The sequence below is a fragment of the Cavia porcellus genome, unplaced genomic scaffold (assembly GCF_034190915.1).
Source record: "Cavia porcellus strain 051 isolate PalLab524CR breed Dunkin Hartley unplaced genomic scaffold, mCavPor4.1 scaffold_38, whole genome shotgun sequence".
In the NCBI taxonomy this organism is placed as follows: domain Eukaryota; kingdom Metazoa; phylum Chordata; class Mammalia; order Rodentia; family Caviidae; genus Cavia; species Cavia porcellus.
This window is the reverse complement of record NW_026947521.1, coordinates 6,370,542-6,390,003: the sequence shown is the minus strand read 5'-3', so window position 1 is coordinate 6,390,003 and position 19,462 is coordinate 6,370,542. Positions and strand designations below refer to the sequence as shown.

The window sequence follows — 19,462 nt, the reverse complement described above, 5'->3', positions numbered from 1 at the left end:
ACATGAGTTTCTCTGATGACATCTATCATAAAAATAGTTCCTTTATCCCCACTGTACCCATGACTATTACGTGCATGCAGTGCACATTTATAGAGGGGTGCATGTTTGCTCTTGTATTTTACATTCATGGTGGCTGTGTGGAGAGAGGTGTCATTTTAGCTTGCTGAGCAGTATGGCAGTACAAAAATGGCCACAGATCACTGACATTTCTCTCATGGAAAGGGGAGCTTCTTTCTTCCTCTTCTTCAATCTAGAAAGCTGAGGCACATTAAAAAATCAGAGTGGTTGACATACAACTCTTTGACCAAAGGCACAGCAGCCAGGATCTTGTGAAGTCAGAGGAACAGAAGAGGAAAACCCTGCAGGGATTCTGCCCATACTCTAGTTACCTGGCCTAAGGCTGAGGACAGAATGAGGAATAGTGACAGCAAGACTGAGTAAAATAAATGAAATAGGAGAAACAGAACACAGACAGAAGAAGGAAGTAGATCTGCCTGAGAAATTGAGAAGAAAGAAGCCAAATGCTACAGTCCTATGAGAACCCAGTGAGTTGAGGCCATTCCACATCAAGGGCAGCTCATCTGACTCTTAGGACAGCCAAACACTCTTGGCAGGGTGGTGCCTTCTCCTGATGTTTCTGGTAAAAGTGGTTCAAGTAGGAGCACACTTCAAACTGTAATGGCAAGGCTTTGGGGAGCAGAAACCTTAGTTTTTATCTTAGTAGGCATGAAAGGTTCCAGAAATATGCTTTTGATTTTTCTAATATTACTGGCCATGGTGCCTCAAGGCCAGCAAGGAGCAGGCTGGAGTTCAGCAGTACCCCTAGGTGAGTGAGCAGCACAGCAGTGTGGGGCAGGGAGCCAAGAGTCCAGGAAGCAATGACTTACTCCAGATTTTAGGGTGGGGTGTACCCAGTGGCAGTATGGATTTAGTCCTGGCCAGGAGGCCCAGGAAACTAGAAGCTGAAAGAGTTTCTAGATATTTGTCTTTTCATAAGCTCTGGACCAACCTGATGGGTAGAATGCTTGATACCCCACGAGGACAAAATTAGGGTTTCCTAATTTTTAAGATATTTCTAGACAGAACATAGTGGACTTGAATGTTCATAAAGTACAGATGTTACTGTGAACCCACAGGCTTAATCACTGGCTTTTCCGGGCAGGTATCTCCCACTTAGGTGTTGCTATAAACTCCTCGAACTCTACACATCATGTGGTTGCTATCTAAGGCAGGTTCAGAAACAGAAACACATCAACCCTGAGGGAAGAATTTCTGTTCTTGGGGTGGATAAAGCAATTCTACAAAGCTGAATGGTTCCGATGCAATGATACAGCTTATTAATTTCCTCTTTTGAACGGAATGACAAGAAGACATGAATTACAGAATTGCACATTTTCAGCAGCTGCAAAACAGAATTGTTTCTTCCATCTTGGGATGGCAAAGAGCACTGTTTTCATACATTTGTATCTCTATTACCTTTTCCCTCTGAGCAAAGTTATTTGTCTAAATTATGGGTTCATCATCTGCCAAGTTTGTTCCTTTTTAAATGAAACCACTTGACAGTTAATAAACTGAAAGAGAAAGTCTACTCCTTGGGGCTTGTTCTATTTCAAAGGTTCAGTGTTTCTAGAAGTTAAATTTCCTACATAAAAAATTTGCTTTTAAACTGAAAGTCCAGTCCTAGAGCATAAAGCAATTTTTCTCTCTTTAGCTATAAAGATTTAATTTATAGGGGCTTGTACATTTAACTGTGTATGTACTTTACATTGTACACAAACCAGTTAAATCACCCATAGACAGTGATTTCAATCAAAATAATGTATTTAACTGTGGTTCTATTTATATAAGAAACCATTACTTTTCTTCATATTTAACAGTTGATGAGAATACCTTTATTTGAAGAACTCAGCTCAGAAGGCTTGTAAGAGCTGTGTGGCATAGAATGAGTTTTGGGGGCAGACAGTCATAGCTAACTAGTTCTGGCTCTGTCATGTGGGACTCCGGGCAAAGTACTAATGGCCAGTGTCTCCATCTGTGTCATTATGAGAACAAGTGAGGAAGACTGCAGAAGATCTAACACAGTTCCCACAAGACAGCAGCTTAATAAATGGCAGATATATAATTAATTCTACTTATTATAGTTTATTCTTTATGCCCTAATCCTGGAGAAGAATCTCAAATCATACCCACATTGAAATATTAATTCCCTGACTGTATAACAGCAATGCAAACCAAAACTTGGTACCTGAAAAGCAGGCAGATCCAGTGCTGCGAAGCTGTTGAAGAAACGCAAACTCTGTATGGCGACTTGGACAGTGTTCTGAGCATAGCTCTCCTTAGGACTGGCTGTGCTAGGCTCTGAGATGGTGCCATGGAAGAGGATACAGTAGAGCATGTGCAGGACACCAGCCAGATCTGTGGCCTGAAGAGCAGCTGTCAGCCCCGTGGGATCCTGGCGATTATTGTCAAATATACTATATGACCTGACAAAGAAACATTCAAGTCTCTGAGAGAAATCTAGTTAAGGGATGTTAGCATTTTTATAGGTCAAATGGAACACGACAAGCAGACCGTTAAAAGCAAACCATCTGAGTTGTATAATGAGGTAACAAGAAACCTCTAGGAACAAATGCAGCCCTACACTTTGAAGCCTCAGCAGCCCCACTTTGTTTAGTGTCTTGTTGGGTAAACTGCACAGGACTATGTGAACTTCTGAGGCCCAAAACATGACAGTTTCCTTGTGGATACACAAAGGGTATCTTCTAAGGGGAGGCAGCCACCAGAACAGCATGCAGCCTCAAAAACCCAGGAGTGTGTTGCTACATGGGGGCAGAGACTCCATTTGTTTTTGCAGGCACTGTCCTAACTGTCCAAGCATTGAGGGATGTGGCGGGACGGGATGTGGAGACCAGAGACAGGAGAACAAGCAAGTGTGGGATTATTCAGATATGAATCTCTGGGACCAAAGCAGGGAGTGCTCTGGATGAGCAATAAGAGGCAACTGTGTGGGAAATGAAGTCTTAAAATCAAAAGTACAGCAGCAAGGTTTGTTGAATCCACCTCATTCCTGAACTCAGGCATCACAGAGCACTAGGAGCAAGAGCAGGCAGCTACAGTGAACACGGCTGCCAAGCGTTCACTCACATTCTTTCCCTTCTAAAAACTATAAAGGCTCCTTTCTGAGAAGCTCCTCCCTCCCCTGCTGTCAGTGTGCTTCGGGTGCCCCCTCCTTGTTTGCTCTGGCTAGAGGGTGCCCAGGCCCATGGCTCAGCTGCATACTTTGAGTCCCTGCCCGCTGTGGGGCAGGGGACTATGTGTCATACTCACAGCTAAGGGGATGATTGGGGGACTTCTACTGAGGGGCCTGGAAAGAAGCCCTCTTTTTTTTTCTTTATGGGGTCTGAATCTGAGGAGATACAAGATGTGGAACAGTGACAGATACTTGATCCACACAAACTCTCAGGCCCCTTACTGTTGTTCCAAGGGAGCCTTACATTTAAGGTTTCACACTTCACTTTTTCTCAGGAAGGGAAGTGGTGAGGCCCTGCTTGGTATCCTCCTTTAATCTGGCATATGTCTGACGCTGGGCAGGAGTGGCATGGGATGACAACTTTCCCTCGTTTTTAATTTGAACCCAAGTTTTCCTGGTCTGTCTTCCTTTTAGCTGGAACTTGGACTGGGAGACAGGCATTAAAGCTCTATGCTTGTGCTGGGGATATAGCTCAGTGGTGTAGTGCCTGCCTAGCAAGTACAAGGTCCTGAGTTCAATTCCTGGCACACCCCCCCATCCCGAAAAACAATCTATGCTCACCTCATGTTTTGCCCAGGTGCATTTGAGAGACACTAGTAACTAAATAAGAACAGAATGTGGTGGTTGGAAAGTTTCTATTATTTTATTACCTTTTTAAAATTCTAACTTATTTTTAGGACTACTTTATTCATTTAAATTTCATATTATATCAAAGTAGTTTTTGTCCATAACCACAGTTAGTGTTTATTTCTTGAATGTATCCTATTTCTGATGTCGCTAAGAATATAATCATGTAGTCTAACATCCTTGTCTATCTGTTCTTTTCTCCAGAAAGCAGCTCTCTTCTGAAATACTGGCATTTTGTTAATATGCAGGCTTTGTTGGGGACTTTCACATTTTTTTACCCTTCTCATGCTTACCAATTTCCCACAGTTAGTAGGGAAGCTATTTTTCTTCTCAGTGACACATAAAGCAACTAAGACCTGGGCAGATCTGGTGAGATGCTTTTGGTCATACAAATTTGCCAGCAGCAGAGGCAGGGGACAAAGCAAACTTTTGGCTCTTTAAAGACAGTACTTTGTCTAGAGACCAACCAGGAAGTGACCTCTTGTTTTCTCTCTGCTTTCTCTTATGTCAGGTTTCATGATTATCTCAATACTGTTAAAGTATGTACATACATACAGACAATAACACAATCTTGTACTGTATAATACAGAGACATTTTTGACTTACAGAACACAATAAAAGCTCAAATTGAGGAAGGACATTTATTCGATTACAGGCACATCTGAACCTTTACACAAACTTTGGCTAGCTAATGTCAGTGGGCCCTGACTTCCTTCCATTAGGGCTGGGAGAGTTAGAGGTCAGACCCTAACTAAAGACACGAGTGGAGATTAATGTGTCTGAGTTTATTATACAGGTTCCAAAAGGGGGCCTGTGTTTGTTTAAAATGGACTGCCTTTTAGAACCAATGACAAGCCAGAGGACATTTCTCCCTACAGCTAACTTCTAATATGCTTTTATAGTCTCAGGGACAAGTGACACCACTGCTGGTGTGACAAGTTTTACTACTGCATGGCTCAGAATGTTGATTTCCCTTAATGCCTGTGCTACTGCTAAATTATCAGTATCTTCTTATGCAGATATTCAGGAATACAGCTCTATCATTTAAAACACTTGGCAAGACTAAACCTTTCCAAACATTTATTAAATGATACAAGCTCACTATTTCCTCTTACAAAAAATAAAGGCAAAAACTAACTAAAAAATAGAGTGAAGGTCATTACAATAGCTCCTGTCTTGTACCATTATTTAGCAAAACACTAATCTGACAAGATTACAAAACAACACAGCCTCAGTCTTTTGCAATATTCTTCTAAGGAAGTCAGAGTATCGATTAAGATCAATAAGAACTTAAATGTGAAAATGGTTCAAAAATGCATATTTTATTTGTTTGGAAAAATATTCATTGTAAAATGAGCCCAGAGACTATGCGGGGGCTGTAAGGGCCTGTGTGTTGCTCTTGGCTTCCTCGAGGACTAATGCAGACCTGAAGGGACTGTAAAGGATGTTTACTTTTGATCCAGCCTGAAATACGGATAATTTGTCCATTAACAGGCTACTGACTCCTGTTGGTCTTAACTGTCAGTTATAATCACTTTAAACCTAAATGTTTATAATAAAAAGGGTCTTATTCATATCAGGCATGAGTTATAGTTTTCTTTTAAAAAATACAAGGAAGATGGAAAAAAATCAGATCTGAAACTCTGTATAATACCTTGTGAGATCTTCTTAGTTTTACCAGTTTTCAAGGTATTTTTGTTTGGATTCCAGGACTTCAGATTTAGTAGAATATACATTTTTGTTCATTAAAGTTAGACTGTCTAGGGAAAAACAGCAATACCCTGCATGGTGCTTCAAAACACTCTTGTGTCTTATAGGAAAGCATGGCTGGGTGAAAAAGCAGTGATTTGTGTGAGCATGAAGCAAATCTCTGGTATTAAAACCACTGTATACCTGGCCTTGTTTGACCTTTAAAAAAAAAGCAGCTGAGACAGTTTCCAATTCTATAATCCTTCTCATGTATTCCTGGCTTCTTTCTTTCAATTTGGTCCCAATTTCCAGCTTGGTAACATTCCGTCTGATCTCCTTTAGCACAGGTCTTCTAGTCTGCTCTCCTAGCTTCTTGGGTTTTTGGTTTTGCTCATTCAATCAGCTTTGAGACCTCTGAGGCATCTTGTAAGAACACCTCATGTATGCTCCTCAAACTGTATAAGTGCAGTAAAGTCTGCAAAGTGTCTAAGTGGGTGAGATGAGTCTTCCTCAATGATGGATGAGAATCTCACATAGATGAAAAGTGAACTGTTTCTCAGCAGATCTCCAGTTTTTGGATCTTATGTCTTAAACTGTCCAAGAAAACTCATCTGTGTTCAGTGATACCTCACTCACTAGGCATTATGGTGAGCAAAGAGAGGAACGATGCTTGGTTAGGGGGCCTGTGTAAAATTCAAGTTACTGTGCTCCAGGAACAATGAGCTCTTGTGACATGCAAGGTCATGAAAAACCAGGCCCCTATTCCAGAGAAGGGTACCAACCAGTAAGGGCAGAGGATGTATCCATTTCCTACTGCTGCTAGAATAACTTACCACAATACAGATTCATTATCTTTGGTCTGGAGATTAGAAATTAAAATGATCTCACTGAGTAAATCTGGGCGTCACAGACCTATGAAGAAGAGGAGAAGCTGTTTCCTTGCCTTTGCTAGCTTCCCAAGGATATGCACTCACTGGCTTATAGCTCTGCACTCCAGTTCACAAAGCCAGCAGCAGCTCATGTTCAAATTTCTCCTTAACACTGACTTTCCTGCCTCCCTCTACTTATGAAGACTCTTGTGATTACTTGGATAAAGCTATATAATCCAAGACAATTCTCTCATTTCACAATCCACCAGCAAAGTCCCTTCTGCCGTGAAATATACACAGGTTCTGTGGATGAGGATACAGGTATCTTTGGAGAGGCATTATTTTGGCTACCACAGTGAGTTCATTCATTTATTACACAGATTTATGGCAGAAAGCACTTTTCTAGGTCCTGGGATTCAGCAATAAAAACTATGCCCTTATACTCATAAAGCTTACATTTTAGTGCAAAAAGACAAATTAGTAAATATGTAATATAAAATACTGCATGCATTATGTCAGGAATGATAAATGCTGTAGAGGAGGAGGGGACACAGACAGAAACTGAGAAAGTAGGGATCTGTGTGAAGTTACTTTATGTGCCATGATCAGGATCTGACATATTAAATATAAGTTCCAGGCAGAAACTGTGAGCAGGAATTCCAAGAGGAAATGTCTGTTGGGGCCTTTTTATGAATATGGCTTGTGCCTTAACTTTACTTGTCTGGCTTGATTTACTTTTTTCCAATCTATTTTCTTTTGTTCTAATTTTCTTTTTTTTCCAGTTTAAAAAAATGTGCATCATTCTGTAAGTCATTCATATCATTTTTGGAACCAGGTGGGGTACAGGTCAGAATGACTAATGTATCAGCCCCCATTTGCCCCTGCCATGTCTAACCCTGTAAAAGAAAAATTATTAATTTATTATTATATATGAACAAACTGGCTCTGAAAAAGTTAACAAAACTGCCACAGGTCACATCTTCCTGATGCTCCATGTATGGGCCAGCTTTTCCTTACTTGAGACTAAATACTTGATATATGCAACTTAAAAGAGGAAGTGTTTTAAAATTTTTTTGCTTATGTTTTCCAAAGGTTGCCCTCTGTGGTGGTGCATGCCTATAACCCCAGCTCTCAGGAGGCTGAGGCAGGAAGATTGCCACAAGTTTAAGGCCAGCCTGGGCTACATAGTGAGTCCAGAGCCATCCTAGACTGTCAGGGTGACAAACTGAACTATCACCCCAAACCTGTGCTCCTTGATGTAATACTAAAGCAATATTTTCCTCTTGAGATTCTCACCCTCAGAGTTCTTGAGCCAGTCGGGAGCTGATGGCAAGTGTCTCCTGGACACAGGCTGCTACCTGCAGCCTCACAAATCTGTACATGTGACTGGGGCTTCTTTTCACCCTCATCTGTCATGGAAATGGGAAGCCAGTGGAGAGACTGCCCCTGAACTCTGACCCTGTGGGCTAGGGCCAAGCCATCTTCCCTTTCTCTGCCTAGTACTGAGCACACTGATGGGCACTAAGCTTGAACTGTACTGACAAAATGGTCCTCTTTTTGTTCCTGTAACTTAACCAGGGCTTTCTATAAGCTGGGGACAGGGGGTCTTTCAGAAATCTGTACATTTGCACATGTCCAGTAGTGAGTGCAGATACATTCCTACTTCTGGATTCTGCCCATAGGACTCTTCCTCGTCATTCTAAAGGGTGCTGGAGCTGTCTGCACAGTGTGAACGGAGTGCTTCTGGGGCAAGAACCCACAACACTGTCTGTTCAGTGCATGAGAAGGTGCTCAGCAAACGTTACTTCCCTCAGTTCTACTTGCCTGGGTTATGATACGGTTATGAGTGGCCCACCTCCCAATCTCAGTGAGTCTCTGGTTTAGTCTTCTGACAGAAAAAGATTTAGGAGTTAATAGAAAGGATGCCAAGAGATAAGGTGACAATAGCAAATAAGACACTGCAGAGAAAGTGGAAGACAGCTGAACCTGGACTCAGTTATCTTGGGGCACTTTGGAATGTGGTAGGCTGTATTATTATTATTATTATTATTATTATTATTATTATTATTATTTATCAGTACCAGGGATCAAACTCATGACCATGCACTTGCAAAGCAGGTGCATGTGCTGCTAAATCCCCAGCCCCGGAAGGTGTATTTTTAAACCTAACCCACAACAATACTTCTGGTCTCACATGCTCCTCTAGGAGCTTCATACCCATTAAAGGGCCAAATCTACTTCTCCTACTAGTGAAACCTCAGTGAACAGAACGCAGTGGAAGTGATACTCCTAAGGCTCAGCCATGAACAGTGACATAGCTTCTACTTGCTCTTCCACTACAGAGAGGACTGTTCTCAGAACCCAGCACTACGCTGTTAAGATGCCCAAACTGTCCTATTTTGTGGCTCCATGTAGAAAGGTGCCCACCAATACTGGCACCAACTATAGCTGTGGGCACAAAAGTGCTCAGATGACTCCAACCTGCAGCCTCTAAGGTTCTGAAGCCCCAGGCAATGCAACAGAGATAACCCATCCTCTCTGTATCATGACAGAATCCCATTTTGTAACCCACAGAATAAGGGAGATTAGTCAATGGCTGTTTTATGCCACTAAATTTTGGGGTAATTTGTTACACACCAATAATAACTGGAAGAAGGAGAATAAAAAGGCAACTGTAAGGTAGGGGATATAAGAGTAATATGAGGGAAGAATGGGGTTAGATAGTATCAACAAGGGGCAAGCAAGAATCATAAGAATAGCAGCAGGGAGACCGTTTAGTTTAGTGTAAGGAGAGACATTTTCATCAAAAATTCACCAGTGACAGACAGGCTTCTTAGTAGTGACTTCTCTGGTGTGGAATATATTCAAATAGAATCTGGAAAGATTATTGAAAGCAGTCAGACCTGAATGGAGACTAAGATTGCTTTCAGTTGGTAGAACATGACAGTAGCTTAGGTCTGAAGTGTGAGAGAAATGGACAGAGCAGACGCAGCTTGGAGCCGATGTCTAAGATACAGGTGACACCATCCACTCCAAGGAACAGTATGGTTTCCTTCTGTCCCTTTTGTCTTTTGCTCAGATGACTACTAGCACTCTTCTCACTCTCTACCACCTCTCCAACACATTCTTCACATGGTGCCTGCTTAATAATGCTCCCACACATGGCTCCTATCAGGTCACTTCCCTGCTTTAAGGCTTTTAATGCCATTACTGTTACTACCACATCTTAGCAAACCATTTTGTGCAGCTCACAAGGTATTTTTACATTTGTGATCTCATTTGAACTTCATAATGATCTGGGAGACCTTAAAGTCACCACCATATATACACTGAAGTTCAGCTAAAACACGCTTCCTATTTTTCCAGTGTGATATCTTTGCTTATGCTATTTTCTTAGTCTATCTTCTCAACTCTAAATAGTCTAATTCTTCCTAGCTTTCAAGGCCCAAGTGAAATTGTAGCTGCTCTAGAAAAAAACTAATCCTTATAAACAAGAGTGCTCTCTTCCCGCTCGAACTCCATCAATGTCAGTGATGACGGTACCAACATTTATTAATGTACATGTGTCATGTGGTATGCTGAGTGCTTTTTATGTGTGACACCCTATCTTCTTTGTCACTCTCTGCATGGACCACAGACACTGTATATGCATCTTCTCTCTCCTACTGACTTCACAGGCCCTCGAGGATATGATCCATGCCTGAGTCATTTCTGCTTTCTCCCATGCCTAGCACAGGGCCTGGCACAGAGTAAGTGCTACATAAATATTTGTTCAACAGATGAATGGATAGGCAGGCAGGCAGAATTAAAGTTTACCTTTGCTTGAACAAATGGTTTAGAAGCATCCTTAAGTACTTGAGAAGTACTCGTTTACAGCCACATAATTAATGGGCTAAATTATAAGCCATTCTTATCTTTTTATAACATAGGTTTCCAGACTTTGGCTAGTGTACTTTATGGATGTGAAAATGAGAAACGTAAATATATGTGTGTGTATATATATATATATATATATATATATATATATAATACAAACATCGTTCTGTGTAAAAATATTCTAGAATCCACAGCAATTTTCTCAAACCAATTATAATTAGCAGGGCTTAGCAAGCTTCTCTCTCCCCTTAGAGTAGTCACAAGGATCATAAATTCTTATGTTGTGAGCCCACAGCCTCCTTGTCCTCTTGCAATTGTGCTGGGCACAGTTGTGAACACAGTGTATGACTGCTGATTAGGTGAGAAGCTTACGTTAGTGCAATTCAGAATTGCCCATTGCAGTTCTGATCCTATTCTGCTAAGAGTCAACACCTTAATAGGGACTCTAAGCCTTGCCAGTTAAGGAACTGAGTTGATGCCTTGAGTTTTCAAAGCTATCTATTTATTTTTATTTCTTGTAAGTTCAACAATGGAAAACTGGTAAGAATAAAGAAACAGGCACTTGTGGATGTGAAGTTCAGTCTGTTCAATTTTGTTTAAGTGATTAAGAATTATAGTTTGTAAATAATTCTCATATTAAAATAGGACCAATCCTTTCACCAGGGGACCACAATTTCACTTTTTACTTGAAGAAATGCAAGTTTATTGTTTTAAGCCAATCCTGATTACAGAAGCCACAGCCACTGCTTTTCTCCCCTACATTGAAGCAAAGATTAACAACCCCAATTCTGACACTCAACTTGTCTTTCAGAACACCTAAGGAAAAATTAGAAGATTAGGGACATAATAGGAAGGTGATGTGAGGCAGACCTGTTGTAATCACAGCACAAAGGCCTGGCCACCCGGGTAGACTCAGAGTGTTTACTCAGAGCAGCATTATCAATTAGTCTGCTTAATTATCTCAGGTTCTGCCAACTCAAAAGCAATTTTTGAAGGCCTGGCTGCACCTTTGTCTTTTATTCTTGATAGTCACAAAGGGCTTTGAGGACAAACCTGACTCTCTGGCTGTGGTGGGTTTCTGGTAGCCAAAACAGGCATTATGTGATTACTCCAATAAAGCAAAACCCACAGGACCTTTCTTCTTAGACATGGCAGTGACCTAGTACAAAATTCTAGTGCATGCAACAAAATGCTTGAGCAGGTCATTGTAGTTCATAATTTAGAATTTTAATTCTCATGAAGAAATGGGGAGCAGTACAAAACAGTCTGTCAGTATAAGAGGTAAACAAATCTGAAGTGATAGGAAAAACTCACTGTATCCCTGTGACCTGGTGGTTATGAAGTGCTGGGAGAATGAAAGATAAGAGAGGAACAATTAGGAGTCATTTTTTTCACCTTTTTGAGGATAGCAGTTTATACAGATTTTGCAACAATTTCCTAGTAAATTAAGCCAGAAACTGTCTGGACTTTTTTTCTAGAATAATCTGCTTTTGTGTTAAGTTCTACTAACAGTAATTTACTAAGCAATTGAAGTTGGAGAAACAAATTGTATCAAGGAAAATGGATTAAGAATTAGTAAAAACCACTGAGCGTTAATCACTGATTCATTTTAAATTCAGTTACATAGGCACATTGAAAGAACTGTATTATATGTTCAGATGTTTATGTATATGGATTTGGATGACTTGAATCATCTTTTGACTTTCTGATCTCCTCTATGAAAAATAGCTCTTCTTCCCTCATTTTGAGACAATAGCACTCAACAATTTGACATCAAAGACCCAGGAGTCCCTATCTGGATTCCTCCCTTCACTCTCTCCCTATATTACAAGCCCTACACTCTCTCCCTCATATTTACTCCAGTTCCTCTTGAGGTCTTTGCTTTTTTTCTATGTCCTAAGCATTTCTCCTTTAGATTATGCAGGAGCCCTTTGGCTAGTACTGCAGACATGCTCATTCTACAACAGAAATATAATTCTTCCTAAACAGTTTCCATGGATTCCACAATTCCAGTCTAGCTTTTGTCTTCCTCTGAGTCTCTCACTCATGGAGCTCATTCGAGACCTCATCTCCTACTCCTCTTTGGTCACAGCAACACCAATGTGAACAAGATACAGTCTTACAGACCCATCTCTCTGTGTGGGCTGCCACAAAGTAGAGCCTGCAGCAAGGATATGGGTGTAAATGGATTATGTGTGGGGAAACAGGGAAGCGGAAAGTGGCTCAAAGATGTGTTCATGGCCTGGCTCCTGTTTGGGACCTCAGAGCAGCTGTACAGAAGTGTCTCTGAACTGCCCTGCTGAGAGTGAGGGAAGCTTTATTGTCTGAAGCCACTCCTGGAGATGTTACTTCTCTTCTCTATGATGAACAGCTGTTTGTCCAGATAACATCCATGGGAAGAGAAATCCAGGAAGCTGTTGGTAGGTGAGCACCAGCTGAGCCAAAGGCACCAAAAACATTTGCTGTACTACAAAGTACATTATTCTCAACTGAATTTTCTCTCCACTTGTCCTGGATCCTTTCAGGTTCAGCCTATGGAAGCTTTCTGACCTCTTCCGGGAGTGCATTTTTTGTACGCTATCTTTTGTGGTAGTGCATATGCTGAAGCTGTGAGTCTGTGAGCCCTACCCCACACCAATGGCAACAGGAGAGTTGACACCGAGCTGTGATAACACAGGGCAGGTACTCAGTGAATATCTTTGGGAGAAAAGCATACCTGCTCAGACAAGATGATCTTGTTTACCATACAGTTAACTAAGAAAATCTTCAAAGAAATGCAACACATGCCCCCACATTCTGAGCAGTAAACATCAAGTTTATAGGCAGAATACCATGGCGTGGGTATTGGTCCTAATTAAGGCCAAGTTTTCCTCAGTGGCTTTCCCTATAAAAATGAGAGGCTATGGATAGCTTTTAGACTTCAAGTGACTGAATCTGTGTATATATGAAAACCATAGCCCACAAACTACATGAAAACCCATATGCGAATGCTGATGTTTGTTATAGTCATTTGGTTTTGAGAAAAGAACAGGTGCTATAGACTTGAGATGCTGTTAAGTTTGTAAGGCTTTGTACACAAAAGAGCCAGGGCCAAAAGAGGCTCTTGTATGAAGACACCAAAAAAGAAGGACATCCACAGGCAGCATGGTAGCCTCTACAAAGACAGGTGCCAATGGCCCAGACGGAGCCCGGTGACGACTACTAGCCTTTGTATTCAATCCTACTTAGGTCACAGGTCCACAAAGTCACCTCTTGAGCTCTTATCTCTTCCCTGGGATTCATCCACATTTCTAGGTGGAGAAAGATTTACTTGGAACCCTGAATACAGGCCATGCTTAGCTTTCCTGCATCTCAGATAGTTAACTGTGACTGGTAGTGGGAAACTGGGTAAGGATAAGGAAGGATGGGTGGTCTTAGGATCCTATGTATAATGGACCCAAAATGTTGAGGATGTTTGTTCATTTTAAATAGATTTTTTCTCATGAAATATTTTGTACATATTCACTAGCATTTTGTGTATACTGAACATAGATGGATCATATTTCTTCAAGAAGTCAGACTTTACACATTTCAAATAGTAGTTTGCTTCCTGAAAAGTCCCTAAAATGCATGACAGATTATAAAATACAAATAAAATGCTACTTAGAATTGTGAGAAAAGTATTCAACCGAACATCTTCACTATACTTGACAGATGCCATATTTCTACTGGAAACATGGAGTCACTATCATAATTACCCTTACTTTGTGGGGAGAGGAGAGAAAAAGTTTCTTTTGTCCTTTCTGGAGGACTATGGTTTTTAAGGACAGTCACCGGGTGAGACTGACTGGGGTCAGCAATCTGGCCAGTAGGAGTCCCAGGCCTCTGGCTTTAATTATGCCCCTGAGTTATGGGTGACTTTCAGAAGTTATTATTTTTAGATGACTCCCTTCCTTTATTTACTGAGAACTTTGGAAGCAGGGACTCAAGTGAGACTAGGAGACTGGAGCTGAAAGCAGGTGACAAATGAACATGACCATTGTGAGGATGTGTTGTCCTGTCCTGTAGGCATGCCTTAACTGGGTCTAGACTTTGTTACTGACACAAGAGCTCAAGGAGAACGCATCACTTAACTCCTGGACTTCAGTGAAAGAAGTACTGGATGAACTCTGAGCTCTCTTGATAGCCAAGTTTATGACATCAACAAGAAAAACAGACTCTGGAAGAGGCATGTGGCCTCCAAAATGAAAATGTGCTGCATATTTTATTATAGAAAACCAATGACAAAGAAAAGACAAAGAGGACCAGAGGCTAAGTGACCTGAATTCCTATGAAAAGACCCAAAGATGGGCAAAAATCAAGAGGTATTCCAAAAGTTGAGTCTTACCTTCTGGTGACGGCAAAGCAGAGTGTGCACATCCCATGGAGCAGTCCTGCAGCATGCTGCAGAAATGTGGCCATCTTAGGGTTCTCGTCCACTGGGCCTTGCACCGAAAGGAAGCAGCCACACAATTTGTCAATTAGGCCTATGCTCACCACATAGCTGGAAGCAGGGGGGAAATGTGTTATCCATCTGCATGGGCTGCAGCATCTTCACGTCCACATTGAACTTTACTATCTACAGGCTTGGCCCCCTCCAGCAAGCAGACATTATACAGCTTTCAGTAAAGCATATCAAAAGCCAATTTTCTTAGATTTAGCTGTAATAATCACTATTTTTGTAATTTTTCTTTTCCTCCTTTTTTGGTTATTCTGGTGATATCTTTCAAGAAGAAGAAATGAATATGATCACCTGATCATTCTTCCTGATCTAAAGAGTCTGACAATAGGGTGAAACAATTTATAGAGTTACTTCTATACTTTTAAAAAGGAAAAAGACCAAAAAAAAAAATTAAAAAGTTATCTTTCTGATAGTATTGGGGAGCTAGATTCACCAGAATGCAGGGATTCAGAAGACATGTGATGTTACCCAGATGCTGTTACAATGCTAACTTCTAATGCCAACTGTGGGTTCCATTTAAAAATTTCATCCCCATTAAGAGGGAGTATAACAGACACAGAATCTAATTGCCTAATGTTATGAAAAGTACCAGTCTCGAGGGTTGACAATAACATTTAAGAAGTCCCTTTCATCTTTTGGGTCCAATAAACAGTTTTCTAGAGCTGTTTATTAAACTTAACTGAAAATAGTAGCTCTTTTATTAGTCCACAAAGCAGCAGTCATTGAAAGATATTTTCAAACTACAAATGATCTTGCAGAAATATCAACCTCAGCTGAAAGATTTAGTACAGATTCAGTGCCTGCATTTCCATGTCTGAAAAGGCAGGACTGAAATACAGCAGTTCTGAAAACCAGCATGTTACATGTACATTTCAGTAACATGTACAAAGGAGTCAATATTTCTGCTTGTAAATGTATTATAATCCCCATTATTACTCATTTATCAACATAATTTTGTGGAAAAGGTAGGAGAATACAATGAATAATTCATGTATGGAGTCTCCTCTAAATCCACTTTTTAGAAGCCACAAAATAATGCCTCTATTCTCTTCTCACATTAGGAAATGTGCTTGCCTGGGCTATAAGCATCTTCTACAGGTTTAAAATAGCAAAGTATAAAATGATGACCAGCAGGGGGTTTAGCTCAGTGGCACAAGTGCCTGCCTGGCAAGTATCAGGTCATGAGTTTGATCCCTGGTACCAAAACAACAACAACAATGAAATGATTACCAGCCCCATTCTAAGATAGTGGATAGATTGGTACATATTGAGGATCTTAATATAGTCTGATTTAATAGAATAAGGCATTCTTAAGGAAGTAGATAGATTGGTACATATTGAGGCTCTTAATATAATCTGATTTAATAGAATCAGGCATTCAAAAACTGGCTTTTACATTGCCTAGAACTTTTAAATTTAGAAAGTTTTGTACAAATCATTTCCAGGAGTCACCCCAAGAATACAATGAGGAAGCAGACTGTGAAAGCTTTGGTTTTTGTCTGCCTAGCATTCTGCTCTCCTGTTTTGTGTGGTTTTATGTGGGCTGTTAAACAATATACCCTGAGACCAGGAGTCAGCATGTGGTGTAGGACAGCTAGAGAACTTATCTTCTTGGCCAAAATAACTGGTCAGGATGGAGACATGATTTGACAAAAGACTATTTTATACTGTGGGATCAATACCTCACCACAGCAGCAACCTCTTTCAACTGCGATATCTAAAAGGAAAGATAAAAGTGGGGCCAACTTATTTGTTATGTGGAGAACATCTGCTGAGAAAAATGCAAGGAGACACAGAAATGAGAATGAAGCATAGTCCTAATGGCGTACTTTTAGCCTCCAATATTCCTCCTTCCTTACAATCACATACAGGTGTCAAATGAGGAAAATTAACATGGGAAAAGTACTGATTAATCTATAGCCAGCACTTCTATTTCACTGATGGTATAGTTACACTCTTAATAGATTTCTTTTTTCCTTGTCTAAGATCTTACTCAGAATCACAGGTTGACAATCCTTGCTAGCTCTCTTTACTCTTCTTTAAACAGTTTTCCACTCTTTTTCTATCTTTCATGATACTGACTTTTTTAAAAGTACCAAGCCAGTTGTTTTGTAGAATGTTCCTAGCTTGGGTATGTTCGACTTTTCCTCATGATCAGATCAAGATAATGTGTGTTTTTTGTTAAAAACAAAAACAAAAACAAAAACAAAAACAATTGAGAGCAATCTTTTCTTTTAAAACGTGGCCTCTGCAATTCTTGACCAAGAGTAAACTTAATAAAACTTGACTTGTATAATTTTGAAAATTAAGACATTTAATTTAATTCTTAATTGATACATAAAATTGTATGTTTAAGAAGTATTCTGTGATGTTTTGAAAGATTTATACATTGTGCAATCTTTAAATCAAGATGAGCATATATATCTTCTCAAACACAACACTCCTGTGGTGAAAATATTCAAAACCCTCTTCTATAGCACACTATCATTATCTACAGTCACTTTATTATACAACAGAATACCAGAACTTATTTCTATTATTTAACTATAACTTACTACCCACTGACCAGCCTTTCCCTATCTTCCTTTTTCTACCTGATCCTTCCAGCCTCTGGTAAATACTATTCTACTCTTAATTTCTGTGAAACTGAAATTTTAAAAATTTACCAAATAAGTGAGATCATGTAGTATTTGTCTTTTTGTGCCCAGCTTATTTCCTTTAACATAATGATCTCCAGTTATGTCCATGTTATTATAAATGACAGGATTTTATCTTTTAAAAAATGACTAAATAGTATTTCATTGTGTACATGTACCACATCTTTTTTATTCATTCATCATTTGGTGGATATTCAGGTTGCTTCCATTTCTTGGCTGTTATGAGTGTTGCAGTAAACATAGCAATGTAGATGAATTGTCAATGTACTGATTTCATTTACTTTGTGTGTGTAATAAGCAGTGGGGTTTCTGGATTACATGGAAACCCCATTTTTAATTTTTTTAAAAAATTTTTTATCGGTACCAGGGATCGAACTCATGACTGCCTGCTTGCAAGGCAGGTGCTTATGCCACTGAGCTAAATTCCCAGCCCCTCATTTTTAATTTTTTGAGGAATCTTTGTAACACTTTCTATAATGGTTGTATAAATTTATATTTTAACCAACACTGTGTAAATGTTCTCTTATCTCTCCATCTTTACCAGCACTTATCATTTCTTTGATAATAGCCATTCTAACTGGGGTACGGTGATACCCTGTTATGGTTTTAATTTGTATTTCTCTCAAGATTAGTGATTTTGAACATTTTTTCATGTATCCATTGGCCACTTGTACATCTTTTCAGAAATTTTCATTTAGGTCTGTGTGTACTTTTAAAATGGACTATTTGCTCATTCGCTACGTCTTTATTCTGATTTGATTTTTTTGTATATGGTGAGATAACAAAGGTTTAGTTTCATTCTTCCACATTTGTATATTGAATTTTCCTAGCATCATTTAATGAAGGGATGACTGTCCTTGAAACATATAGCACACTATCATTATGTGTTCCAATGTTCACACTTTGTCAAAGACAAAGTTAGTTATAGATGCTTAGATTTAATTCTGGGCTTTCTGTTCCATTGACCTAAGCATCTACTTTTATGCTAATATCATGTTTGCTGATTACTATGGCACTATAGTACATTTTGAGGTTAGATAGTACAGTATCTACTGCGTTGTTCTATTTTGCTCAAGATCACTGTGGCTATTTTTTTCTGTGATTCCATACAAATTTTAGGAATACATTTATCTAGTATGGTAGAATTGTCATGAATATATTGATAAGGACTCCAGATGTCAAATCTTGACCTTCCAGGTATACATGGCAATTTACCACTCTTTGTGCCTATATTATTTCAAGTTAGGTTTCTAAAATTGTTTTAATCATAGAAAGTAGAATAACTCTTACTGATTACAAAATACAGTAATAGGCTTGCTGGGCATGATGACACATAGCTGTAATCCCAGCACTTGGAAGGCTGAGGCAGGAGGACTGCTGTGAGTTCCAGGCCAACCTGGGCTACATTGTGAGCTCAAGACCAGCCTGAACTACATAGTGAGACCCTGTCTCAAAACACAAAAGAAAAATAAAATAAAAAAGTAATAAACTCATTATGGAAATATATCTTTGTATGCACTATATTTTATTCCTTTAAAACTTCCTTATTCCTTTATAGGTGGGGCCTGGAAGTATAGCTCAGTTTGGCTAGCAAACACAAAGTCCTCCATTCAATCCCCAGTACCACCAAAAAACAAACACAAAAATTACTGAAAAGATTTAATATAAACCAAAGATAAAACAGGATAAGAAATTTCCATGTATTCATTGCCCAGAAATGGCTACCATCACTCCATGGCAATCTCATCCATCCCCACTCATCTTGCAGATTATTTCATCAAATTCAAGGCATCATACTATTATATTTGTGAGTATTTTAGTATGTTTCTCTAAAAATATCTTTTAAAACATGACCACAATACCATTATTATACCTGAAAAATCATAATTTGTTCGTATTAAGTTGCAAATTTACAAATGATTGTGTCAACATTTTTAATAATTAAAAAAATTATCATCAAAATAAGAACCACATACTATGATCAGCTAATAGTCTTACATTTCTTTAAACTGCT

The 19,462-nt window shown here is 39.5% G+C and overlaps 1 protein-coding gene across 10 annotated transcripts in view; it reads right to left on the bottom strand.

The window, feature by feature from the left end:
- Scaper (S-phase cyclin A associated protein in the ER) overlaps nucleotides 1–19,462 on the bottom strand; it is a 394,758-nt gene that overhangs the window by 26,348 nt on the left and 348,948 nt on the right. For all 10 annotated transcript variants that reach the window (XM_063243413.1, XM_063243412.1, XM_063243407.1 and 7 more), the window contains 2 exons: nucleotides 14,678–14,833; nucleotides 2,246–2,483 (listed from right to left, as the gene is read on the bottom strand). In XM_063243413.1, coding sequence (XP_063099483.1) covers nucleotides 2,246–2,483; nucleotides 14,678–14,833 — 394 coding nt within the window. The remainder of the gene's footprint in view (nucleotides 1–2,245; nucleotides 2,484–14,677; nucleotides 14,834–19,462) is intronic.